This window comes from Talpa occidentalis, unplaced genomic scaffold (genome assembly GCF_014898055.3).
Source record: "Talpa occidentalis isolate TD23 unplaced genomic scaffold, MPIMG_talOcc4v2.1, whole genome shotgun sequence".
Lineage (NCBI taxonomy): Eukaryota > Metazoa > Chordata > Mammalia > Eulipotyphla > Talpidae > Talpa > Talpa occidentalis.
The window spans coordinates 96,252,394-96,280,041 of NW_026555331.1; the positions used below are offsets into that span (position 1 = coordinate 96,252,394).

The 27,648-nt window shown below is 36.0% G+C and overlaps 1 protein-coding gene across 1 annotated transcript in view; it reads left to right on the forward strand.

Moving 5' to 3' along the window:
* The first annotated feature begins 3,581 nt into the window (after positions 1-3,581).
* The window catches only part of AHR (aryl hydrocarbon receptor), a 37,158-nt gene continuing 13,091 nt past the window's right edge, over positions 3,582-27,648 (forward strand). The window contains exons 1-3 of the mRNA XM_037508545.2: positions 3,582-3,733; positions 14,001-14,188; positions 27,241-27,344. Of these exons, the coding sequence (XP_037364442.1) occupies positions 3,669-3,733; positions 14,001-14,188; positions 27,241-27,344 (357 nt within the window). The 5' untranslated portion in view covers positions 3,582-3,668. The remainder of the gene's footprint in view (positions 3,734-14,000; positions 14,189-27,240; positions 27,345-27,648) is intronic.

The window sequence follows — 27,648 nt, forward strand, 5'->3', positions numbered from 1 at the left end:
GAGTTGTTGCTCTGTAGCTCATACTAGACTAACCTCCTCATCACCTCTTCATCATTCTGTGCAAAATTACTAGCTACCTGTATCTTACCAACCATTTTCCATTCCACCAACCTTGTAGAGCAGTGCTTCTCAAAATTTTCACTGCTTCTCAAAATGTGCTCTTAACTCACCTGGAAGATCGTGTTAAATTCAGATTCTAACTCAATAAGGACACAGAGACATTTTTTGCATTTTTCACAACTTTCATTTTTCACTGCATTTTTCACAACTTGTGGATTATTTTGAACAGTAAAGCACTAGAAGAAACTATTATGCTGTTATCTAATCTACTAAAGTCATAATTCCCCATTTCTGCTTTGGCACTCATTTCCTCCTACTTTGAATATTTTTAATAGCTATTGTTTCTTTACCACTCCTCATCTTACTTGCATGGCTAATGGGCTAATTGCAATCTCTCTCCTGTACACTTCCTCCCCCAACTGCTTAAGTATTGCCCATTTCAAGAAAACACACAAACTCCTGATTTAACTCTCCATTCCCCTAGCTATGTTCCTATGTGTCTCTCACAACTAAACTATTAAAAAAAAAGTCTGTTTGCTAATGTCATTTCTTCATCACCAGTTCAGCTCTGTATTCACTTTAATCTGATTAATATCTTCTTTATCACCTAAATGCAAATATTTTCTGAATGTATGCCTCCAGCTTATGTCTCCTTTGAGTTACAAACTAGCATATCCTATTGTCTACTTGACATCTTCTTTTAAATATCTCAAAGATGACTCAAACAGAGGAAATTCAAAGCTAAACGAACAATTTCTCCCGTACCACTACAAGCCATTATCACATGGCCAGTCACAGTCCTGAAAACTATTTTTATAGTTTTGACACATGTTGTTCCCTCACTGCCAAAAATATCCTCCATATTCCAAGAATTCTCAAGTATCTGTGAAATCTATTCACATTTCTCCATCTCCACTATCACTTCCACCCAAACTACCCCACCCAGCCAGTATCAATAATTGTCATCTCTTCACTGGCCTGTTACAAATGGTTTCCCAAGCAGTATTACTTCCATCCATGCCACTCTGCTCTTCTCTTCTTGATCTGTTCTGTGTCCTGCAGATATGGTGATATTTTGAAATAAAAATGTGTCCTCATTTGCTCATGCTGAAATTGTTTCAGTCACTCAGATCTGCCACACTCTTACCCATTAAGGATTGCTGTCCATCCTGATCCATTGACTTGGCATTCTCTCTCTCCTTTCTCCTGGGTAATCTTACTTTATCCCTTGCACCTCAACTCAATCATCATTTTGCCTCAATGACTAGGTCACATTTATGTACTAGAAAATTATGCAGAATCATGTACTTCTCCATTAAAATACTCAGAGTGCATTTCTGTTTTTGTTCACTATAGTCTTCCCAGCCTAGTTTCTGGTACAAAAACTATGATTTGCATAATTTCTGGCACATAGGACTCACAAAATATGTATTGATTTAATTAATGTGTGCTAATATCAGTGAAAGAATCCTTAATGACATAGCATTTGAGCTGGACACACACTTTCTTTTATTATTGAATATGGTGGAGGAAGATGAGTTAGGGCCATTGCAATGAACAAAATTTAGTAGTACTTACTGGACTATTTAGGCAGAAGTGGTATGGAATAAGTGAATATGACTCATGTTAACCTGGGGGATGGAATAGCCAACAGAGCAAAATTTCAGCTAAAGGAGATTTTGCTTTCTATTTATTGAAGCACTGAATTTGACAACAAACTCACAGGTAGAAACAATTTGAAAGCTTTTTAAAATCTAGGATGGCTGTTGTGATGAGATGTCATCTAGACATTCTTATCTGGATGCCTTTCTGATGACAGACATTTCCTTTCTGTGTTTACTATTTTGATTAATAGCATAGGAAAGGTCTGAAATCTTAGAGTCATTTGAGATTGCTCTCTCTCCCTCATTAAAATTTTCTATTATCTACATTTTCTCTCTCATCTCCACCTTCACTGTCACTTCCCTGGACTTTAACATGGACTGTTTCAACAACCTATTTTCCTTGCATCCACTTTCCATCTACTTTGTTCATATCTGATTATTGACTTTATTTTTTTTATTTTAAAAATTTTTATTTTATATATTTTTACATCTTTTTCATTTTTGTACAATGTAAGCATTTTCATCTTGGTTATAGTCCCCATACAATGCCACCCCACCCCACCCCCGCCCCGTTTTGATCTTACACCCTCCTCCCCTCTTCCCTCCTCCTCCCCCCAGTGTGTGTCTAGTTTATAGTTGCTTGTTGATTTTGGTTTTTACTTTATTATAATTAGTCTTTTTCCTGATCCCTTATTTAGGGTTTCTAAATTCCTGCTATAAGTGAGACCATCCGGTATTTTTCTTTTTCTTTCTGGCTTTTAAAAGGCTTCTAGCACCTACAGAGTAAAAATCTAGATTCTTTATCAAGGCTTCATGATTTGATCCTAGAATAACTGAACTTCATTTCCAGCTCCTCTCTCCAACCTCACCAGAGTGCTTCGTTCCTTTCTTACAACCCTAGGGAAACGTGATGGAATAACAAAGTTATTCGGGTGGGGTAAAGACATTATGTCTAGTATGGAGGCCCCCCCAAAAAACCCCAAAATCCTTTCTAGCCTTCCTGTTTCAGCTCAAATGTGGCTTCCTGATGCACTAGGGAAATTCGGAGCGCCACCGTTTCTCTGCCAGCTCATAGTAATTTTTAGCAAAAAGTTAGCTGAGTCACTGTCTCTCATATAGAGGATGTTACGTTCTCTACTTGGCATATCTGTCCTTGAGACAGTAGAACTTCACGAGCTTGGCTCCACGTAACGTTGTCACACCTCTTTCCCAGGCAGGGGATGCGTCCAGAACCTTTTCGACCTCACGAAAGTGGCTACTGGGTGACGTGGGCACGTATTGCGTCATCACGTGCCGCGAGGGTGGGGCCCCTCGGGGAGCGGGAAGAGAGGCGGGGCTAAGGTGGGCGGGGCGGGGCTACGAGGGCGGGGCGGGGCTGCTGCGGGGTCTGGGCCGCTTCTGCAATTCAGCCGGCGCCGCGCGGGAGGCGGCGGGGGCCGTCCGCTGATCGGTTGCCCCAGAGAGCGTGTGTCGGGGACCTTCGGCTCAGACCTGCGGCGGCCGCGTAGGCGAGAGGAAGCGGGTGGCACCGAGGAGGAGGACTGGCGTCGGCGCCCGAGCCCCGCTGGCGGGAAGCACCCAGCACCGGGAAGCCCCGAGAGCTACGTTCGCGGCGCCTCCCTTACCCAAGGGGCCGCGGCGACGGTCCCGGGGCGCGGCGCCGCCGCCCACGACCCGGGCCGGGATTCCAAACAGGCAGCGCAGACTCCTCCTCCGCCCGGCTGCCTCACCTGTGGGCAGCGCCGCGCCGCCTCCCTGGGCTTAGACGGCACCTGCGCCGCGGGGCTCGCGGGTCTCCGCCCCTCGTTCCCCGGCGGGCCGGGCCTGGGCGGCGCACCTGGACGCGCGGGGCTGCAGAGCGGAGGCTGGTGGGGGCGCGGTGTGCTCGCCCAAGCCCCGGGAGAAGGCAGGTGCAAGGGGCGCGGCTTCGCGGATCCCCGCGGCCGCCAGGTCTTGGGGACCCGGTCACCCGCGCCCGAGAGGAGCCGCCGCAGCCCGGGCACCATGAACAGCAGCAGCGCCAACATCACCTACGCCAGTCGCAAGCGGCGGAAGCCAGTGCAGAAAACGTGAGTGTCCCGGCGATTCCGCGCGGGGACTGGGCAGTCAGGCACGCGGGTGCGAGGGGGGGGCGCCCCTCCCCACCCCAAATCCCCGCGGTCGCGGGAGTAGGTCCCTTGGAGTCAGTCGGGGGAATCGAGATTTGGAGGCTCGGGTAGAGATTGACTTCCTGCATTTCCCCGTTTTTAATTATTGCATTTTAAACAGTCACTCCGCCCCCTCCCAGCATACAAAGCACCCCCGGGTGCCCCCCACAGATTTGCAGCTCTGTTTTCTGTTTCTGTGGTCCTAGTTTGTTGACAGCTCTGGTCTGCCCCGCGGGGCTGTTGGATTACTTAACCTAAACCCTCCTTGAAGTCCCGTCCACTTTTAATATCCTCATCGGTTAGGTTAGAGGCCGGTCTCATTCCTAGGGGGGTGCTTCATAGAGGGAGGTGTTTTGAAGAGCTAAACACGTGCCGAATGCTAGAAAGGTGCTGGGTGCCTCTGAAGGTGTCATCTTGCTCCGATGCAACAGACTTTTGCTGCCCTCTTAACTTATTTGGTAGTAATTTTGTAACCCTCAACGTGGGTCATATCTGCAAAGTGTGTAAAAATGATAGCAGGTATGAATATAGTGGACCGGATACAGTGGGAGTTTTGTAATATCAGCAACCTTTTGGGGAAGCTTTCTTATCAATTTGGGGGTGATTTTAGAGTTTGTAAAGTAGGAGATCTGGAACTAGAATTATTTAAACAGACGTTTTCTTTCTGTCGTTCTTTCTCTAATTTTCTTTCTCTCCCCTACAAAGTTTTGGAGTTGTAAGAGCGTGATTACAGATTTATACTTGTTTGTTTTGGTGGAATATTTGGTGAGGTTACATGACAATACTTTAAATTTTTTAAATCCGTGCTTCAGACAGTTCTGTTTCTGCGAGTTCGCTGTATTCACATGTTAATTCGTCTTCATTAACTCTGAGTTATGTTTTTCAAATTTTAATAAGCAATTCAGATTTAAAAAAAAAAACACTCTGCAAATCAGAAGTGTGTATTTTGCTTAAATCTTGTTATTCACTACCTAGAACCAGAGGAATAGCAGCTTGAGATGTAGGCTAAATACCAGTTATTGCTTTAAAAGTTTCATTATTTTGGAGATTTCATTTTCTTTTAGAATTTCCATGACCTTAGTTCTTTAGATCTGAATTTGTTATTAACAAGATAATTATTTCAATTAGATTGATTAAAATTTGAAAGTCTTAACTTTGTAGTGTGACTGACACAAGAAATACTGCTGAGTCAGCAATTGTGTCTGGACATTTTTGTGGTTTACATTATTTTGCATTTTGTAGAGTTGTTTTTTATATAAAAATGTATTTGTCTAATTTAACTTTGTCATTGATAGTTAACTGTGAGACATCCTAAATGTGTCTTCTGTGTATTATTATTACAGTAGTACATTTAACAATAAAAAAAGGTATCATGGGTTTTATGTGGATGGTCAGGAACTTGGAGATCTCCTTGAGAAATTTTTAAGTTTTGCATTATAATCAATGTTTTACAAAATTTCAGAGATGAGATGGTTTTTTAGAAGAAAATCAATCATGAGGTTTAACATTGTTAGCTTCTAGCTAGCATTTGTTAAAGATTTCCCTTTTAAATATATTTTTATCTATGTAAGATCTACTTTTTATTATGTTACCTCAATACTTTTGTATATTTCATGAGACTAACATAGTTGTAAATAATATCTCCTAATACAATATAACAAATATTTTCCTCATTTATTTAGCTGCATTGGTGGTCATCAGCTCTTTATTGAGCACGTGCATTGCTTCTAATCATATAAATGCCTTAAAATGTCAACATCACTACATAAGGAAAGCCTAATGTTGGTATTTACAGAATCATGTGAAATTATTTGTCAGTTACTTTTACCTGAATAAAAATTGGTTAACTTTACATTGCAGTTAAATGTGATTTTAAGAATGTGGTTGTTAAACATAATACTAGGTTTAATATGAGTTTCCTAGTTACTAGTTTGTACCTAATGGGACTTAAAATATGCCAGCATTGTCAGAAGAAATACATAGTGCTTAAGCTGAAAATGCTATTGAGATTCTTTCACTTTTGATCCTTAAATGATATCCATTTTATTTTACTCAAAGGGAAAATATGTTGTAGTATAATTAGAGACTTGTTAATAAAATGGCCACTTAAATATACAGTTCCATAAAATTTTGCAATTAAGTTGGTGACATAATTCTAATGTGAAGATCTTAAGTGAATCTTCCATTGAATTTATTAAATAAGATAAACTCCCTCTAGTGGCAAGTCAAGCATTGAAAATTATTTTTTAGCAGGAAATGCATCTGAAATGTGTTAAATTAATCCCACCAGAATCTTGTCCATAGTAGATGATCAGCAAATGTTTCTTTGGGAATAATAAAATCTAGAAATTAAAGAATCTGAAACAACTTAGCCTTTGATAGATGTTTCTGTGTTCAAGAAGAAATCTTCAGTGATAACATTAGGAATAAATTCTATAAATTTCCCTAATATGTTGCCCCATACTTAATAACTCTGCTAAAAACAATGAAAACGAGAATACATTTTTTTATTTAGAACCTTTTATTATTTTAGTTTCTTTGGAAATGAAAGTATTTTTGTTCGTTTCGTCGTGCTGTCTTAAGCACACCATTAAATTATATATAACCTGTTGTTTCTCTAGTGACTATAACTTTGGTTGTATTTTTGTATTTTGAAGTTTTAGTAATACAGATCAAGTTCTTCTGGTATTTCAGTTTACTGTAGTTCAAGAAAGCACTGAATACTGGCAAATAATAGGTTTGAGTAAAGGACATGTACACTTGAAAATGGTATGAACAGTAGTGGTGATCACTGCAATCAGCGTCTGAGCATCAGCTGCTCCTTTTGACTTTTATTACCATACTAGTATGTTAATGTAAAACAACAAGCATTGCTTCTTGCTGTGTCTACCGCATTACTACTTGTTCTTGTTAAACTTCATGAACTTTCATAGAATAAAATTTAGTAGAATAAAATTATGTAGTGTTTTACTGAAAATCTATCACATAAATGTAATAAGATACTATTTTTAAACTAGCTTTTAATATAGAAGGATAGAACATTTTAGTTACATAATTGTTTCTCACCAGAGGCCTTTGTATATTGGAACTATGAAATTAGTAAGAGAAACTGTTATTAGTAACATTTATTTTTAAAAAGTCACTGGCAAAAGAGGAAAGTGTGAGATAAAAATTGAAACAGTAGTAGGTCTAAACCAAAAGGTAAGGTTTAATTTCCTTGCTTTTCTACATCAGGGAAGGTGATTGACCAATAAAGCAAGACAGTCAACGCATGCACTGCCACATGCACTGCTAATTTCACAACTGAAATTAGCAGACCAAAAGCATTGTATCAGCTGGAAAGACTGCTAGTATATAAAAGAAATTAACACAAATCTATTCTTTAAGTAATTTTAGCTGACATTATTACAGAACAATAAATTCTCCTGTGAAACAGTGAGAGGCAGTATATGATTACATTCTCTGTGGATATGGCAGAACTGTGCCTCTTCTCTGGAGAATAAGCTTGTATAGTACTTGCTAATTGAATTATAAATAAGGCAGTTACTTGAAAATAAGTGCCATGCAAATCTTTTAACAACAGTACTTTCTAATTGCCAAACTTCATTCAAAATAGAGTATTTTTATATAGTCATTTTACATGACAAAAACTTTTTATAAACTTCCCTTGATACAGGTGTGCATAGTGTTTTACCTATATCATTTTATGAGTACTATGCAAATGTATAATTTTAGTTTTCTACATAAACCTTGAGATTCAAATTAAAAGATGTCCAGTAGTAAATGACAGAACTGAATTTGAATATTGGATCGTTGTCTCTAAAGCTTTTTCACCATAACTGTGGTACAGCCATATCCTAAGGATTTCTTTTTTGTTCACTGTTACTTCTCTAGTAGTTAAGGTTCTGAATAAATTATGTATGGTTTGTCATACATGATTTGTACTTGCTTACCTCCCTCCTTGCACCCATGCTGTTTCCTCTTAGAATCTTATTGATTTATTGTCTATCACGACTCCTTTAAAATATCATTTGTAATAGCTGCATAGTACTCAGTTGTGTTACTGTTCCATAATTTAATTTTTTTTCTTTGGGGGGGTTATTTCCAAACTTTTAATATTCTAACTAGTATTTCCAAGTACTTTGAGATATGGTAATTTCTCTCCAAGTTCTTAGTTGTTTTCTTAGGGAAAATTATGTGAGTGGGATTTTGGGATACAAAGGTGTCTGCATTTTGAAATTTTATTGTACAATAAATTTACATTCCTATTGGTTTTTTGCTTAACAACATTGTCAATTTAATCGGCAAAACAGGTGAGAGGTAGTGGAATTTATATGCCGAGATTGTGGGTTTTTAGTAGGACCTGTAATAGTCAGAAGTAGAAGTAATAGTTTGTGAGTGTTCACAGATTTTTCTCCTTGAGGTTGATTTGCATATAATTTGCTTTGTCATATATTTTTTTCTGTCATTTTAAATTTGTTCCTTTACCTTTTTTTGATTGAAATATTGTCTTGAAAAGTAGCCTGTTAAATAACACATGCACAATAAAAAAGTCCATAATATGTGTATATAATGCTATCTGAAGTTTAGCATGTTTGACTGTTGATGTTTTGTTGTGATCGTTACAGTTACTAGCACTGTCTCATCTGTCCACTTCAGTCTCCCAATCTAATTTCATTACAATATTGTATTTAGTTCACTTTTGGCATTGCATTATTTTTTTTCTCAAAATATTATTTACTCCTCCGCTATGTAATTATGCTATGATTATGTTTTCTTTCCTGTTCTATTGGTCATTGATTTCTTTCTTACCTATTTTTTATCTTCAGATCATTTGTGTCTTGGTTCAGACTTCTCTTGTTTTCCTTGTTCGGCCTGGTTTTTTTGGAAGAAGGGGTAGTTGCAGTATGCTACCGTATCAAACTTGAAGTTACCTTTTTCAGACCTGATTTAAATGCCGCATCCGTAAATCCTCCCCGCTAACTCCACTGTTCATGAGCTCTGCTTTTTGAGCTCTTGAGCATCACTTTTATAGCACCTGCATTATTGAGCAATACATCATGTTTGATTTTCCTTGTTATAGAAAGTATCTCCTCCTACTAGGAAACAGCTCTTTAAAGATCTGTTATTTTTCTCTGTAGCAACCACAGTTTCTAGTACAGTATATATAGTAAATTTTTACGTATTATTTGAGTATTAAAAACTGACAACTTAAAATTTTTTTCTGGTAATGTTTTAGTAATTTTGATAAAAATAGATATATTTCATGCAGTTCAAAAGGAAATACTTCTAAAATGTGTATTCATAGAAGAAGAATAAGGGAACATTCTTGATTTTTTTTTTTCCCCAGGATTATGGAAGAATGATTTCTAGCATGAAATCAAGAATGATTTTACTGTTAAACTCTTGTGCTAGAGTCTAGAAGTTGTTCATATCTTTTCTCCTCTCCTTAGATATAGCTAAAAGAGGGAAAAAGAAGATCCCGTTACAAATTTAGAGCAGCCGCAAGAGAGTGGAGAATTCCGACTCAAAATTACTTCCACTCAGAATTCTTGTAGATGTTTTTGCCTCAAATAGGGAAGTAAAATATTTACTTGGGTTTAGCTTGATAATGAAATTTGACTTTATGCCACAGATCACCTCTCCAATTTATTGGTGATAAATAAATTTTAATTTATAAGTTAAATTTATTCATTTAGCACTGTAAACATTTGACATTTATGTTCAGAGATAAGTGAGTGCATACGGAAGCCATGGGGAGGAAATGAAGAATGAGTGGATTTAAGAGTTGAGCCTAATGGTATATAGTTGATACGGAGAGATTTGCTGAGGTTTATATAGCTGTTGGATGGAAAGTAGAAAGCATAGTAGATGCAGAAAAGGGGGGATGCCTGAGTTCTAGAGAATATGAATGAGAGGACTTTCAGGTACAAGGACTGGAAATAAAGTTAAACAAATTGTTGTTGGTAGACAGAGTCAGTCTATTAAATAGATTAAATCATCCAAAAGAAAAAGCTGATAGACTGAACTCGGTACTGTGATAAGTAATCTCTATTAGAAAAATGTTTTTTTAATCTCATACAATTCCTGAAACTCTCTCTTTGCATGTTGTTTGAGATTTTATGAAAAATGTCATATAAAAATATAAACATTTACAGTTACACTATTTTGTGATTAAACTGGTTAAATTTTTCAATGTTGTGTCACACAGTGGGCCTAAACGATGAACCCAACAGACATTTTAGACTGAGAGTTAAAAAAGCTTTAAAGATAGCATTCACACTGGCATTGGATAAGCTGTTGGGCCTGTTACCACCAGTGCAAGACTTCTAAAACAGAAGCATGGCATGCAGTCAGCGACAGCCTTGATTTCACAATGATTTTGATTTTGCAGGTTGGGACAAGATATTGGAGGTGAAGGTTTAAAAAAGGAATAAATTGTTCCTTTGCTACCGCCTCACATCCTACCGCCTCACTCTTTTTGGAGCTATCTGAACTCCACAGCTCTCAAATCCACTCTTACAGGGATGTTTATTATATTTCAGTTGCAGTCTTTTATTTAAGTAGATGATTACCAGTGTATTTTGGCAAAGATTTTAAAGACAATACAAAAGTAAAAGTATGAGCATAACCCAAGTGTAATTGGATGTAAGATTACTCTGTATTTTTAATTATTCTGTGCATTTTCAATGTTAGAACAAGTATGGATTATTTTCACAAAATAATTTTGAATTCTCCAAAATCAGTTGGAAAGTCTGTCAAATATATTACTTTATTTAACAACATTGGATTTGAAATGCCAAGTCCAGCGGGTACCTCCCCTGATCTTACTCAATTCTTTTGTGCCTTTGACTTTGCTCTGTGACCTCCATAATAATGTGCCCTGCTGCTTTTCTCGTCTGCCCTATTCCTCCTCTGTGGTCATTGCCTGTGCCTTTTCCTCAACCTTGTACCTCCATGTTGGTTTCACTAAGGTCTGCCTTCATCTAGTTTCTCTTTGATATATCTTCCATTAGGAAATATATTTGTTATTCTAAGCCATTTGCAACCACTCCTTATTCAGTATTTTCTTTTCCCTTACTTCCTAGACCTAGTTGGTCTGCAGATCAGTTTAGTTCAGTGAACATTTGAGTCTGACTGTATACCAAGCTTCATGAGAGCCATAACGTGCTGTACTTTAGTGCCTCGAGCCAGTCCTTAACAACTCAATTCACTACCACTAACTTTGGTCAGGCTGCAGTCATTTCTCTTTTGGACACTACCAATCAGCATATATGAACTGAGAATTCACTTTGTGCTTAATAGCATGCTGTGTACTAGGGATACAAATAATTAGGTTTACATAGTAATGAGAGCAACAAACACGTGTGTGCGGTAGAGGTTACATATATGTATACATATTGGATCTCATATTATTCCATAAGAGTGAATTATATTAGATCTGTGGACAGTTTTGTGTTGGGTAAACAAGCAGTCTCATCTACAGAGAGTCAACTCAGGATGAAACCAACACAACAATACCACATGGAGGACTGCCTGTAAGCTTCGTTCTCATACTGTTGTTATTTTTGCCTCTCTCCTATCACCTTGTCTTGCTTCCCAGTGTTTGATAATTATTATTGGAAAGCTACCAAGAGTGCAAGATTGGGTTTTATTTCATCTGTGGGAGATGTTATCAACAATCATTAATGGAATGGTTGTATAAGAGACTTGTAATTGATAAATCAGGTGCAGAAGTGGTACTGGAGGAATCCATTGTGAGTAGGTGAGGGAAGACTTTATAAAAAGTTAGCTACTTGAGTAGGGCTTTCTAGCAGGTGAGACACGAGATTCTAAGAAGTAGCATGTATAAAAGTATCAAAGTTCTAAGAAGTAGCGTGTATAAAAGTATCAAAGTACGTATTGGTAACTCTTAGCCCTGACGTATAAAGTATAATTGATAATTTCTTAGCCCTGAAGTATAATAAAAAAAAAAAATAAATAAACAAGGAAGGCTTTAACTGGAGGAAATGAAGCCAAAGAAATAGAGGTTGTTTAAACATCAAGAAGGACTTTGTTTGCTAGGCTAAGCAACATGGATTGTTTGGAGCTACTGAAAGGTCTGAATCAGAGAGGTAACATGGACTTGCAATTTAAAAAGAAGTGCTATCCTCAGTGACAACTGGCCTGCATGCCATCCTGTCCATGTAAAACCCCAGCTGAAAATTTACCATTTGTATGATGAGACTTGCTGTTTCCACAAACACTTTGGCATCCCACACGACACTCCATCACTGTATTTGTGTCTGTGCTGAAATATCTCATTAGAGACTTTCTGTGGCCTTAAGAACCAGTACCCCATCACTCATTATTAGTTCCTTATCTTGATTTTTTTCTTAACACTTTTAACAGTCTGATAAGTTATATGTGTATTCACATATATTTCTATGTCCTCACACTGGGTTGTAAGCTTCTTGTGAACAGGAACGCCAATAAGTTTTGTTCATGGCTAAGTATTTTGTGCTTGGCACGTAGTAGATGATCAGTATGTGTTGAAAGGATGTGGTCTTCTCTTGTACCCTTGTTCTCCCCACTTCAGACAGGGCTCTCTGTTCACAGTTCACCAGCCCCCAGCTATGCTTCTGAAATCCTGATTCTTGTTCAGACTTCATCTCAGACACCATCTTTTGTAAAAAAAAACAAACAAAAAAAAAAAAAACAACTTTCTTTCAAGCAACTTACTGCTTGAATATGTAGAAGAGTTGTCCTGGATTGTTCAGGATATGGTAGGTGCAAATAGCGATTTGTGATGACAAATTGTTGATCAGTAGAGAATTATTCAATGAGTAGACATGCATTATAGGTAAAAATTAAAATTCAGTTGATGAGAGAAATATAGTAATTAGCTGTAATTTAAATTTAATTATAAGTCAGTAAGATTAAGGGGAAATAGCTAGGGAGACAGTTACCAATTTTTTGTTACGTGATTATACAGATTATGCAAAGTCTAGAGAAAATACGTCACTCTATCAATTTATTACTTATGTAGAAATGAACCTTTTGAAAAGAGATAAACAGGTTGAAGAAATAATTTATTGGGGACAGCATTAAACATGCTAAAATTTCATGTTTACGCTATCATTTGTTTCTTGTTTCAGTATTAATATAAATTTTGGATATATACATTGAAAACAGAAGTTTCTGGAAATGTTTTGATTTAATCAAATTATTAGTGCTTTGGTCATGTCAGTTTCTACTTTTTAAGATATTTCAATTTAATTTGAATTGTCAAAAATGTCTGTTATGAGATTTCTTTTTAAGACAAATGGAAAGATGCAGTGACATGATCTCAAAATTACTTCTTCAAATATCTTCCCTGTATATTTCATCATGGGTGTATGCCGGTCTATTGTCACTTTAAGTAATGAATTTCTGCTTTGAATTCCTGGGTAAAGCCTTTGTATAAAGTTACCTAATTTCTCATTTCTGAACCAGTATACTCCTAACCATAAGTCTAAAAATAAATATAAATAAACACAAATGGTAAAATCATGCTAGTTGTTGGACTTTCAAACTCCGAAGTAAAATGTGAAAGCTAGTAAGTGCAATTACTACTCACCAGTCATAAAAGCAAAATTTATCAATAATCACAGTTTAAAAAAAAGTCATTTATTCATTTAAATATTGGAGGATAGCTGGGGAACCTTTTGGAGGTGCCAGAAGGGTTTTGGAAAGTTTTCATTGATGGAATGAAAGTGTGAAATTTAAGAAGCTGAGGATGAGAAATACCAGCTTATTATTTAGGGTTACTTATCTAACATAAGTAACCCTATGTTACTTATGTATGTCAGCATGTTTTCTAGAGGTTATCAAAAGAAGCATGATTTTAACATAATGTTGCAGATTTCTTTTTTCTTAGTTGATTGTTTGGATAGAAATCACTGTATCACCATTGGTAAAAAGTCAATAAGGTGTTGTCTACATTTTCCTATGATGGTTCTTGAGTTATTAATAAATTATGAAGAATTTTGCTTTGTCCTTGTTTTTCTTAAGATCTGAAAAGATCATTTTGAAGGGACTTATATATAAAGTCTAAGTAGACTTTAGATGTATGTTTTATTAGAGAAATATTACAGGAGGTGCTGTAATGCAGTAGAAATTTTTGCTTCATATGTTTTAAGGGATTCATGGTATTCTGCTTATTTTTCAGTGTCAAGCCAATCCCAGCTGAAGGAATCAAATCAAATCCTTCCAAGCGACATAGAGACCGACTTAATACAGAGCTGGACCGATTGGCTAGCCTGTTGCCTTTTCCGCAAGATGTTATTAATAAGCTGGACAAACTCTCCGTTCTTAGACTCAGTGTCAGTTACCTGAGGGCCAAGAGCTTCTTTGATGGTAAGCTAGCAGGGTTAAATTTCTTATTCACCGCTTATGAAATACATATTTTGAATATAGCTGCCTCTGCTTTGGTGATGAAAACTGCAAAAATTAGCCATATGTGAAAAAGATTGCTGTATTTTAACACTTGACTCAAATCTAGATTTTTAATAATTCTATGAAGCAATTTTCCAGATTCATTCAAGGACTCTGCCTCTTAAATGTTAGTAACATTCTTTGAAAATCTTTTATTTGGAAATTATATCCACATTAAGAATGTTAGATTTCACTTCCACTTACACTAATGCAGTCTTTTAAAATCAGTCTTTTTCTCACTCTTTTACTCTCCCCCCAACCCTCTCCCTATCTGTTTTTAGGAATGTTAACTATTATATTTTTGCTGAATTTCCTTCAGTATGTTTTCATAGATATGTCATTTATACTTTCTGAGTTATGCACACTTCTTTTTTATATTAACTGTATGTTAATTTCATGGAATGCAATTTTAAATTTTTTTCTACCAGAAAGAGTATCTTAGTGTAGGAGTCAGTAGATTTGGATTTTAGTCTCCATTCTACCACTCACAAACTGTAATTTTATCCAAACCCAGTTAGCATCCCTATACTCCAGTTTACTAGTGAGTTTTACAGTTAAGATTTGAACTAGGTGATATTTATTACTTCTCAGTATATAGTGTTTCACTGTCATAAATATTTTTTTGTTTGAAAATATTTCTTTTTCATGTAAAATAACTCCTTGATTTCTCATTATGTCAGAAATTGATTTTTTTCACCAAATGTTCCATCTTTTAAATATGTTACTTTACAGTAGTAGTAAAGAATTAGTGATACAATCTCAGTGGCCTATGTCAGTGCTTCTCAGGCATTAACATGCTTGTAAATCACACAAAGATCTTGTTAAAACAAAGGTTCTTTTTCAGGAGGTTTAGGTGTGGCCAGTGACTCTTCATTTCTGACAAGTCTCAGATGAGGTTAATGTTAATACTGCTACTCTCGGTCACTAGGAAGTGCCCAGACACCACATTCAGAGATACTTGAATTTGTAGTTTGTGGTTAGATTAGTACAAAAAAAGTCCACTTTCTTTTATATTTGTATTTAGATGGTTTGATCTTTTTTGCTTTTTTATATGTTCTTTATTTGGGATATAGTTTAACAGTTGTGCTCTGGCCACAGACACTGATTTGAGGATAATGATTTAAAGGCAGTATATATGTTAAAATTTCATAGTGAACTCTTAGAATTTCTCTGACCTCTATAAAAAGTCTTTGAATTTTCATTTTTCATCTGTACCAGACCCTTCACCTTTGAAATCAGTTTTGTGATATTCAGTGGTATGGGTATTTATCAGGTATATTGTTACTATGTGATAGAGCTAGAAATGGAACCCATGTTTCTAGATGCCCAACGTTGTTTTTTCTGACAATATCTCAAAATTACTTTTCTGGGAACATTTTATATAGCAAAGTCCTGAGTGCTTTTCCCTAGACCTGAGAGGTTCTCAAAGTGTTGTTTACAGAGAAGTAGCATTAGCATCAGAATTACTTGGGAACTTAGAAAAGCCAGCTCTTGAGCCCCACCCTAGCTCTACAGACAGAATCTTAGACACTGGTGGTTGAACTGGACATGTTGTAGATTGTTAGCTTGAGGCCACTTCCAGCTTCATGGAATGCTTTCCTGATCCTCAGCATTTATCCTCATATGCTGTTTCCTGCTTTACCCTGTGGAGTGGGATTCCATGCATGTAATATGTCATCTCTGCCCTTAGAGAGTTCACAGTCACTAACCTGGGAAACTTTATCCTTGACTCTGGTAGAGATTTGTTGACCTGAATTTTGCCTCTTCATTTCCTGCTCCTTTATAATGGAAAATCAAACTCTATATGTATTAAAAAGCAAAAAAAAAGTGTGGGCTGTTCACTGTTTGAAATAGTAGGGCAGAACTGAACTGAAGTTGCTTAGAGAGTAGTCACTGTGCCATTTAAGTACTAAATTATTGCCTTCTAGGCATTGTATGTGTACATTTAATGTGCACATATACTTATTTATGTATGATTAGATATGTATGTCCTATTTAATTCCACAGTAAAGGACATACCAAACTCTAATCAGTTTATTTTTTTGTTTTGGTTCAGTGTATTTGACAATAGGATCTTATTACCATATTTGTACCATTCCTTCTCTAGTTATGTTATTTTAATTTTAATCTTTTACATTACTGCTGTTTAAACTTCAATGTCCTTATGGATAACCTGGAAAGCTTGTTCACAGGCACATTTTAGGGCAGGCATGCCCCTCTTAAAAAGTCGATTCAGTAGATTCTGTGTAGAACCAGAGTCTGTATTTTAATTAGCATGCTAGATGAATCTAAGGCAGTGATTTAACCTGGCCTGGAGTATACCCTGAATTAGTTGTTTATTTTTTAATTGCTTTCTTTGCCTTCAGAAAGACAAGACTAATGCACAAAATTTTAGGAAGATTATAAATGTGTTTACTTGAAAGGCATGTACCTTAAGGAGTTTATTAGGTTGCTTAATATAGAAATAGTTAGATGGAAACTGAGAGAAATAATCACAAAAAAAAAGGTTCCAGAGTCTTCTGCAGATGCCAGTGATGTCTCTAAGATTGCAATACAATATTTGAGAGAACACAGAGGATGAAATTTTCAAGGTAATCCTTAGGATCTGGTAAAATAGTAGATGGAAAGGATGGGATGGCCAGTTATTAGAAGTTTTGTGTGCCATTAAAACCACTCTCTCACTAATTGGGAAATGGTATAGCCAAGTCAAGGGAAGCTCTAAGAGAATAACAGGATGCAAACAGGGGGTGTGTGAATTCCTGCGGAAAGAACAATATAAACGAGTAATCATACAATCTTGTTAGAAAGGAAACTCAAGTTTTACTGTAACAATAGATATTTTTCCAAGAAAATACATCTATTTATTGCTAGTTTAAATAATCCAACTTGGATGGATCTTCTTAGATTTGGGAGCCATGACTCTTCTGTGACTGTCTGAAAAGCAACACTTAAGTTCCAAGTGCAACATTAATATTTGCCCATCTCTGATTAATCAAAACATTCTAAAATGTAATTTTGAAGTACTTTTATGAAACTAAGTCATTTTTCTTCGGACATGGTAAAATTAGGAACAGATTCTTTGACTGGATTAGGTGAAAATATTTTATGATAAAGTTTATAATTCAAAATTCTGCTTTATTCTAAACACTGTGAGGGACTGAGTTTACACAGAAGAAAAAGTGAGAAAAGATGGACATATTTTGATATGTTTAGGATTAATAATAATAAATAGAATAGTAGAAACTGAATTCTATTCAGTTTCCTCAGTAACACTGCTCTTCTGTGTTCTTTCCTACTTCTTCCTACTCATTTTTATTTTTTAAAGACTAAATTATGTCTTTGAAGCATTTCTGCAGTCTTTTATGTTTTTAGAAAACAACACAACACAAAATCCCAAATTGCTGTTTTCTCATACTGGCAGTAAATGAAACATTGTGGTGAAAGTGTAATTTTTGACTCTCAAGATAGATTAAATCAAACTAGTGGGGTACCTGAGGAGAGCTCACCCGATCAAGTAGAAATACAAGCTGACAAGTCAGTGTGAACTGATGTTCTAGAAATACAGATTGAAAGCCTGTGTTTTCATTCCCTAAAATCCTTGTTATTACCAGTATGTTCAAACTTTTCAACCAAATTCCAGAACGTAAGATTAAAGTATTTTTTTAATTTTAAAAAATGCAGTGCCTATGAACAGGAACCATATCACATTAATGCAAATGTGTTGCCACTGAGATGGAAAATACTCAAGAGTTGAAAAAATTAAATGACTACAATAAATAGTTTATTAAAGGAAGGCTAGTACTTAGATGGTGATAATTTAGCTTTTGAAATCCATTGATGTTATGGAAAAGGATTGTTTCCTTCTAATTGTGCCTCTTAGTGACGGGATCAAACAGTGGACACTGGGCTTCTTGACCAGTCTGAATCGGTATGGTAATGTTTTGCTGTTACTGAGAGTAATTTCAAAATACAAAGTATTTTGAATTAGATTTCATTATCCCTTTTTAAAATATTCATCACAGTGAAAGTACTATCTAAATTACTCTACTTTTTGACAACAACCCCCAAAATAAAAAATTTGGGAATGACTAATACATATTTTCTGTTTAGAACAGATAATTTAAAGAGGTGAAAAAAGACAGAAAAGTTTTCTTTTCAGTGACACTAGATGCAGCATGGAGCACTTGTGCATTCAGTAAATAGTCATAGTAAATATTGCACATTTAAAATTAGAAATCTTTTACATCTTCCATTATATCTGAGTCATGGTTGATTCTTTATGACAGCTTTATAATGGAGATGTATGAAGTTATGAAAAGAAAAATTTAGAAACCATAGAAAGTGGATTTTTTTTCCCTAGATTACATTGAGCCTGATGGAAATAAGTTTAGGGGTCTGAGTCTTTAATTCTGGAGTCCTGCATTGGCAACTGTTTTCAAGATAGTTTTCTGGTTATTTTGAAACTAGGAAAAGTTAGGGGAAATATAAGTCTTGAATCATTATGATACATGTTTTAAATTGCCACCATTTTATAAGATGTGATATTACATAAATATTGGAACATTTAAAATCAGTAAGTGTAAAAACACTATGGGAGAGAAGAGAATGACAAGAGATAAGTTAACATTGTATGATGATCTGACATTTATATGACCTTATTGTTTACATTTGTTTATCTTTGTTGACTTTCAAAATCCTAAGTATTCTTTTCTTAGTTGTCTTTGCAGATCCTTTAACAGTTCTTTTCCAGTTCATGAGGTTTTTTAAACGAGAACTATTCTGTTCATTCATTTTCAACATGCACATTTTTTTTTGGATTTCAGTCCTGTGTTGGTATCTGTGTAACCAGAACATTATTCTTTAAAAGCGAATATATAGCATAGACATGAATAATGCTAACAATGAGCTTGAATATGCTCACTAAAAATGAGTTAAACAGTAAGGTTCCTTTAAGGGTTAACATTTTTATGAAGTATAATGAGTAAGTGTAGAAATATCTGAAATAGAATTGTTTGTCTAAAAAGATGTATACATTTGAAATCATTGTACAGTATTCAGCTTCATTTACCTGTGGTCTTAATCCATCTTAGAATTTAATTTATCCATAGATTTTTTTCTAGAAGGTACATTTTAAAATAGGAATCTAATTATGACATTCATGATACCTTCTATAACTGAAACTATAAATCTAGAGATTCAAAAATTTGAATATAGTGGTTACATCACCACTAATCATTTTTGTTCAGTAATAATATTTGTGTTATTTATAAATCCTGCTTTTATTACCTTTTGACTTTTTTGATCAGCCAGTTTTATTCAGTAGCTAAAATTCATTTCTTTGTTCATTTCTGGAGGCTTAGATACTGCAAACATTCTAATGTATTGGGAATAATATTTTAAATCATGAAAATAAATAAAATATTTTAGAAGGGACATCAGAGAGTAAGAGGGAAAATATCAACAATGAGGTGTTTGAAGGAGGAGCATAGTGGAGGGAAGCAAATCTATGGAATTATGAAACTATGCTGAGCTGATAGTGATTTCACTTAAAGATGCCTTCATTTGGTGTTCAGATTCTTCCAACTAGAGGGACAAAGAAAATTTTACTTAAAAGTATAAAATGAAATTGATGTAGATAAATAATGGTTGCCAGATACTATCTGGTCCTTGGTTGACCCTAGAAGCCATAAAGCCATTCAGATGTGAGTAGCTAGCTGGAGGTTGAAAGGGTGACCAGCAGTCAGAGTGGATCAACTTCATGAACTTTAAATTGTATTGGATTATTTGTTTCTTGTAGCTTTGAATTTACCCAACTGATGGGGGTAGTGCTGTAGGTACCCTTTATGTTCATTGTACAGAATATTCCTTTGTTGGCTAGATTCCTGATGGGTCTAGGTCTAGTTCAGGTGTCTAGACGATGTGTTGTGGAGGCAGCATCCCTGCTCTTTATGTCACTGTGGTAGGAGGGAGGTTGTGTCCTGTAGCAGAAGCACCAGTAGGCAGAAGGCTTGGAGGCTAGTTTGGTTAGCTGATCTTGTGGCTTAAAGAAGACCTTTAACCTCACTCTTCACAGAGTGTGCATGGCCATGAAATTTGTAGTATATTTACCTTAAAGATAAGGGATCTGTGAGGTAAATTTTATAGTTAAATAATTGAAATTCTTTCTTGGGGAGTACTGACATTTTATGAATGAAAAAAATTTTGTAGTTGAGAATATGCATAAAGGATGCTAGGGAACCGGTATTACTATCATCAGAGAATTCCTCTGTTGAATTTATTTTTACTTAGAGGTGGAAATTTGCTAATATACTGCTTTCATTCTTTTGGCATAATATGTAATAAACTATTTCTCATAATTGTTTTAGTCTTTTATCAGAAGTGGCACACACTTAACTCTAGGTACTTTGTTTAGGGAAAGGTGAAATAACTTGCTCTGGTGAGGATGTAAGCTATGCACACAAGTGTGTTACTTGTTATGTATGTAGAGAGAATTTTTCTTTATTGTCCTATATTTGTCTTAAAATATGTGCTTCACTTGTCATCTTTATAAAATTGGTATTTTTCTAAAGACGCTTATATTAAAGTGTATTCTTCAAGCAAAAGAATAATTTTAGAAAATATTTCAAATGAGATGAGACCCAGAACATTTATTTATAAGTTACTTCCTATGTCCTGATTGTTCTCCCAGTTCTCAAAGACATCTTGTCCTTAATCACTTAGGAAATGGTTTGCAGTGGTAACTGAAGGGCTCCATCCTACTCATTTGAATCACAATTTTAGAGATGAGTTCAGCAATGTTTTAATAATCTTTCATGTGATTCTGACATCTACAAGTTTGAGAAACAATACTCTAGTTGAATAAATTCTGTTTCAGACTGTATCCATAATAGTTTGAAGTTCAGTCTTACAGTGGCAAATTCCTGCTCTTGTTGGTTCCACTAATTCAGAGACCTAACATATAGTTAATGTAGAATTGCATAAAAACTGGAAAAATATTAAGTAACATCTTTGTAAGTCATTTTCCAAGTAATTCCAGGTAGGAAATGATCCAACTTTTAAGGGCTTTTTAAGCTTTATAAAACTATATTTTAGATTTGCTGAAGATAGTAACCATTAGTTAAGCAACCTATATTCATTCAGGATACAAAGTCCCAAAGTAGGCAGAAATAACTGCTTACGTAGACTAAATATATTATATGGAAATTATAAATGTTTATCCATACCAAACTGGGGAATGTTTCCTTATAGTTCAGAAATATTGCATTACTTAACCCTTTCTGATTTTTAAGTATATGTAGTTGGTTAAATTTTGTAAGTGACAGCTTAATGTGGGAATAGAATTTTTTTCTCATCGGAAGTAATAAAGGGGATAATAAATATAAAAATGTATTTATACCACAAGGAAAGATTAAAAAGACTTAATATTTTTCTCTGGCAAGACATGTCCCCTTTCTGCCTAAATGTAAACTATAATAACATTTATAGTTTACCACATGCCAGTATGTCTTCCTCATGAATTTCTCACAGTCTAAAACATGTTTTCATAAAAGGAAATTCTTGGCTTGTTGGGAGAAAGGGAAATCTGCACTTAGATGTATAAGGAAGGAAAATTCTGTATTAGGAAACTTGGATGTAATTAAGTGCATGTGGGAGTAAGACTGAATCAGTCTGTATTGTAACAATTAGATAATTCTGTGATACATTCACATTCTCAATTCTCTCATCAGTTAAATTCTTACTATGTAATTATTTCACTGATCTCTCCATGAGGAAATAGTGAAATTTTTTCTTAGTTTTTCTTTATTGAGTTAACATTGGTTTACAACACTGTATATAATTTAGAGACTAGGTTCAGACCTCTTCAGGTGTATGTCACCACCCTACACCCGCTGTGAAGCCACCCATAGTCCTTTATTTTATATCATCGTGCCCCATCCCCACTTTGTTCCCACCTCCCCCTCCCTAGTAGCCTCAATTCTGTGGTCCTATTTCTAGGATTTGTTTTGGATTAGTCTTATCAGTTCCTTTGTTTTTTCCTCTCTATTCCACATATGATTGAAATCTTCTGGTATTTATCATTCTCTTTGCGTTGTTTCCATAACTGACCTATTGCAGACAGTGCTGCCCTGAACATTGGAGTGCATATCTCCTTTCAAGGTAGTGATTTTGTATTCTTCTGTTCAGTACAACAGATACTTGTAGCAAAATCAGATGGTGACTTATTCGCAGATAATGTTTTTATGAAAGTCATTTATTCTAGAGGTGTAATGGAACAAGTTTCATATAATTTTGATGACAACTTACAGTTTTAAAGTACTTTTAAAATTCTTATAGCTATAATGTAGTCATAATAGTATCATATTACATAATATGACTCCCCATTATTGTCATCTGTTCCTAGTGGTTTGAGGATGTGTAAACCCTGTATTCAGTCCATTATCTCTATTTTTGATGGTCAGTTACAGATTCCAGGCATTCCCCAGGTACTCTACTTTTTAATTTTAGCCCTCAGAAGAAATTTTCTCCAGAAGTATCATTGTCCTCTTTTAAAAATGAGGAAACTAAAGGTCAAAGGTAGTTAGCATAGTGGGAGGAGTCTGGTAGATGGTTAATATTGGCTTGCCATTTAGGGTAGGGCTACCTAGGTTTTTATCTGAGCTCTACTACTTAAAGTTCTGTGACCTTGGAAAAGTTTCTTAACCTATCTAAGTGTCAGTTTCCTGGTTTATTGAAAAGTCAACAATTCCAGTCTCAAAGACAAGTAAATTAAATAAGCTGTAAGAATATAATATATGGGAACTGCTTGATACATAGTGTGTGCCCAGTAACTATCACATATTACTAAGGAAATTATTTAGAGCACTCAGATGGTACAAAATAGTGTTGATAACAGTACACCTTTGACCTTCTGCTTTCTATTCAAGGCAGAAAATATGAACATGAAAATAAATAATACTAATACATCATCTAATAAATTTTAAAAAGCAAGGGGGTGGTAGGTATGAGGTCAATAATAGAGAAAATGGACAAAAATTTATATAATGTGGGTGAAGGCACCAAGATATGAAATAAGTTTTCTACAAAGTCATATTAGTATTTTTTTAGATAAAGAATAGGGAAGGAAATAAACCCCTCCTGAGCTTATCTTTGTACAGTACTAAAGTCTTACCTGATCTTAGTGATATTTACCGACCTTAAACAGGAGAACAGAGACATTTATTTTTGGCAAAACCTTTGGTATTTGTCCTATTTGAGCAATAGTTATACATGTGAACTGTTGTCCTTCCAGCAGAGAACTGTAAACACTTCAGAAAGTGTTTGTTTTTTCTTTCAAGTTCCTATGGTTATTTTAATTAAATCCCATTTTTGTATTTAATGTTTTTGGAGCTCCTTTATGGCTCCTTGTTTCCCTATCTTATCAATCCTACTTAAAGGCAGAGTCTGTCTGATGTCTAATACTGTCTAATATCCCCATACCTGTCCACAAACAAACTGCAACTAACTCTGAGATGGCCTTTTTCCATTTCAGTTTAGCTATTCAGTGGTCCAGTCACTGTGGCTGGAACTGTCATCAAGTCATTGATTAAGAAAGCTTCCTAGGGCCTCCCCGGTGGCGCAGCGGTTGAGCGCTGGGTTGCGAAGCTGCCCGCAGCCTCTGCAGCGCCGGCTCGATCCCCGGCTGCTCCCCGGCCACCAGAGGAGGGTCCACATGGCGCGCAGACCTCTCCTGCCGCCCGCTGCTCCCCTCAGCAGTGTACTTCGGTCCTTCTGCCTGTTCTGCTCCCCGCTCCGGCTCTGGTGAATTCTCTCACCCTCCCGCGCTTCTGACTGTACCCAGTGCTTGTATAAAGAAAATCAAAACAAACAAACAAATTAATTAATTAATTAATTAAAAAAAAAAAAAAGCTTCCTAATAATTTAATTTAGACATTTTAAATTTGACAACATTAATAGCTATTCCTATTTTAGGGTTACTTTGCCACTTTCATAATGTAATGGGTTTGATTTTGTTATTTTCTTTTTAAATAGAGAAATCTTATTGCTATATGGTGTAACTCAATACTGAAGTGTAGTTAACCCTGACATTGTGAGGATTCAATGCATTCAAGCAAATTGGCCATTAGAAAGTAAACAAATTTACAGAATAAAAAGTGGGGGGAGGAACCTTTCTTTCACCTTCAGTGAGAGAAGAGTGTTTCCTTTTGGCATGATTAACTGTTAAATCAATTAATTTACCTCAAGCTATTTTTTTGGCTGAGGAAATCTGGCCTTTGGAAATTGTTATATTCAGAGGCCAAGCTTTGGGCTTCTTTTTTCAAAGAGGTATATTTGAAGTACTGCACAGACTAGAACTTGGCATAAGATTTCAGTGTGACACCTGCACTGATGATTTTCCAGAAAATATACTTCAAACATGAAAATTGCTTTTATGTGATGGTTTGCTCAAACAGAGAAAATCTAGTTAGTAGTAAAGCTCTAGTTTTTCACTGAGCCAGCTTATCTTTCGCACATAAAATCTTTTTTTTAAAAAAGATTTATTTATTTATTTATACAAGCACTGGGTACAGTCAGAAGCGTGGGAGGGTGAGAGAATTCACCAGAGCCGGAGCGGGGAGCAGAACAGGCAGAAGGACCGAAGTACACTGCTGGAGGGGAGCAGCGGGCAGCAGGAGAGGTCTGCGCGCCATGTGGGACCCTCACCGGCAGCCGGGGATCGAACCGGTGTTGCAGAGGCTGCAGGCAGCTTCGCAGCCCAGCCCTCAACCGCTGTGCCACCAGGGGAGGCCCAAAAATCTTTTTGAAATAAATTTTTAAAGGAATGTCCAAGTTGGTTTTGCTATAGTAGATGGTGTATTTAAGCATTACAGGTTAAATAGAGATCAGAAAAATGGGAGGATGTTGTAATGATATCTAAAAGGCTCTACTTTTTATGACAAGGTCATCCGAGGGCTATGGGAAGTACTAATAACTGCCATTTACTGACTGCTCTTGAGCTAGTCTAGGCCAGGAACTTCATGTATATTTTCATTATTCTTTGCAGCAACCTTGTAGGGTGGCTATTTGGTGGTGTTTTTTTCAGTCACCCCTTCATGTATCAGGGGACAGGCTCTTGGAGGTCACTCATTTAGTGTTAAGTTGCGATTTGAACTCAATTTTGTCAGATACCAGTATCCACAGGCTAAGTGTGATGGTATTTGAGAGTACTTTGGAAAATGATAAGTAGGTAAGTGGTAGCTATGTTATTTCTGTTCAGCTGTGCTTTCCCCCTGATTATAAACACATATGCAGATTTATATATGTAAATTTATAAGCTTATAGTAGCTGCCTAAATACTTAATTTTAAGCAAAGTTCTTTGATCACACTGTAAGGACTTTAAAAATATGTTTAAGATTTTTTTAGGAAGGGTTGGGAGGTTCTTCTAGTTTTTCTGTGAAATAACGTGATGTTCAATGAGAAAATATATGTGTGTGTGTGTGTATAAAATGAGAGGGGACAAGTGGGAAGGGAGAAGAGATATGTGCTCTCTTCTGGAGAAAATGTGCTCTCTCAAGTCACAGTCAGCATTCCGCTGTACCAGCAGACCTTCCTTTATGTAATAGCAATTTGACTATAATAATGAAGATGCCACAGATTCTAATTAATAAAGAAGTAATGCCTAGGACTAAGCATAAAAGTAAATGTGCAAATCTTTTTTATAGACAGTTGTAAAAGACTATAATGGAACAAAAACAAAAGCAGACTTGCAAAATAGAAGCATGTAGTTGCTCTTGGATAGAAGTTTACTTATAAATTTAACATGAACCTAATTTTTATCCTAATCCAAGAGGATCTAAACTTAATGGAAATATATTTTGCTTTTCCCCCCAAATTATTTTTTTTAATATTTATTCATAAATGAACTGGAGTGTAGGCCAGAGGTACAGGAGGTAAGAGGATTCACCAGAGACAGAGTGGGGAGCAGAACTGGTGGATCTACTGAAATTCACTGCTGAGGGGAGCAGTGGGTGAGAAAGGAGAGGTCTGCTGCGCCATGTGGGTTTGCTCCCTGGCTGGGGATCAAACTCATGTAGTGGTGGCTGGCAATAGCCTCATATCACTGAGACTTTAACCCCTGCACCACCAGGGGAGGTCATATATTTATGAGTCCAAAAATGTTTATTGAGGTAAAGTAGGTTTACACCTGCATTTACTCCTGGGTTTAGAGGTTCAAACTTCTACAAATACATACTTTCACACCCTGCCCACCACCAGTGCCCCAACAATCCTCTACCATGTTACACAGGGCCCCTTCACTCCCCCACTTCCACCCCACTAACCCTCCCCTTCTGATTGTCTCAAGTTTTCATTATTATCAGTGTGGTTTTCACTTTGTTTTGTTTCTCTATATTCCACATTTCACTGATGTTTGCACATTTTCATATAGATATTTTTTACAGTTTATATTCTGAAGAGCCTTATTCTCATAAATGGAAAGGGGAAGAGTTTAGAAGTATGATACAATTCTTCAAAATGCCTGTTTTTTAAAATAAGACTTTATTAATTAACCATTTGGTTTAGATGATGAATTTTATGAGTACAGCTTCACACCTTGATTATATGTATATGCCTTACTGTGCCCATCACCAAAGCTGTAGCTCCATTTCCAACCATTAAATTCATCTCCTCTCCTCCTCCCACCTTTACCCTTTTCTTTTGGTATCAACCATATATTTCGGAGTCCAAAAAAATCTAAGTGATATGCCAAAAATCATATAGTGAATTTAGTTCAAAAATATTTTAACAATCTGTCAGCTCACATTGAACAGCATAAAAGCAAAAGATTACTTATTCATTAAAGTACCAGTAGACACCACTATGTCACATTGTCTCTTTGTTTCATGTACAGGGTTCTCTGTGATAGCCTTTTGAATTTGCTGAATTTAAGAGCTACCTATTATATAATCATTGTTCCCCCCCCTTTTTTTTTCCATAGTTGCATTAAAATCCCCTCCACCTGACAGAAACGGTGTCCAGGATAACTGTCAAACAAAATTGGGGGAAGACCTGATCTTACAAGAAGGAGAATTCTTATTACAGGTAAATTTTAGTAAATATAATTGCTTATAATCAGGGAAGTCGTAAATGGGAAATGTCAAGCAGTCTTGTAAATATTCCCTATTTATTTAGGAGTTACCCAGCGTTTCAGGCAACTTTTATCTGAATTTCAGTAGCATTGTAATGCTAGTACAGTGGTCTCCCTTTATTCCTTATTTCATGGTCAACTGGTTAAAAAATGAGTTACAATGATTATTTTGAGAGTGAACACAGTCACATAATTTTCCTACTATGTAAGCATAATTATAAAATTATTTGTATTGTTATAGTTGTTCTATTTAGTTAC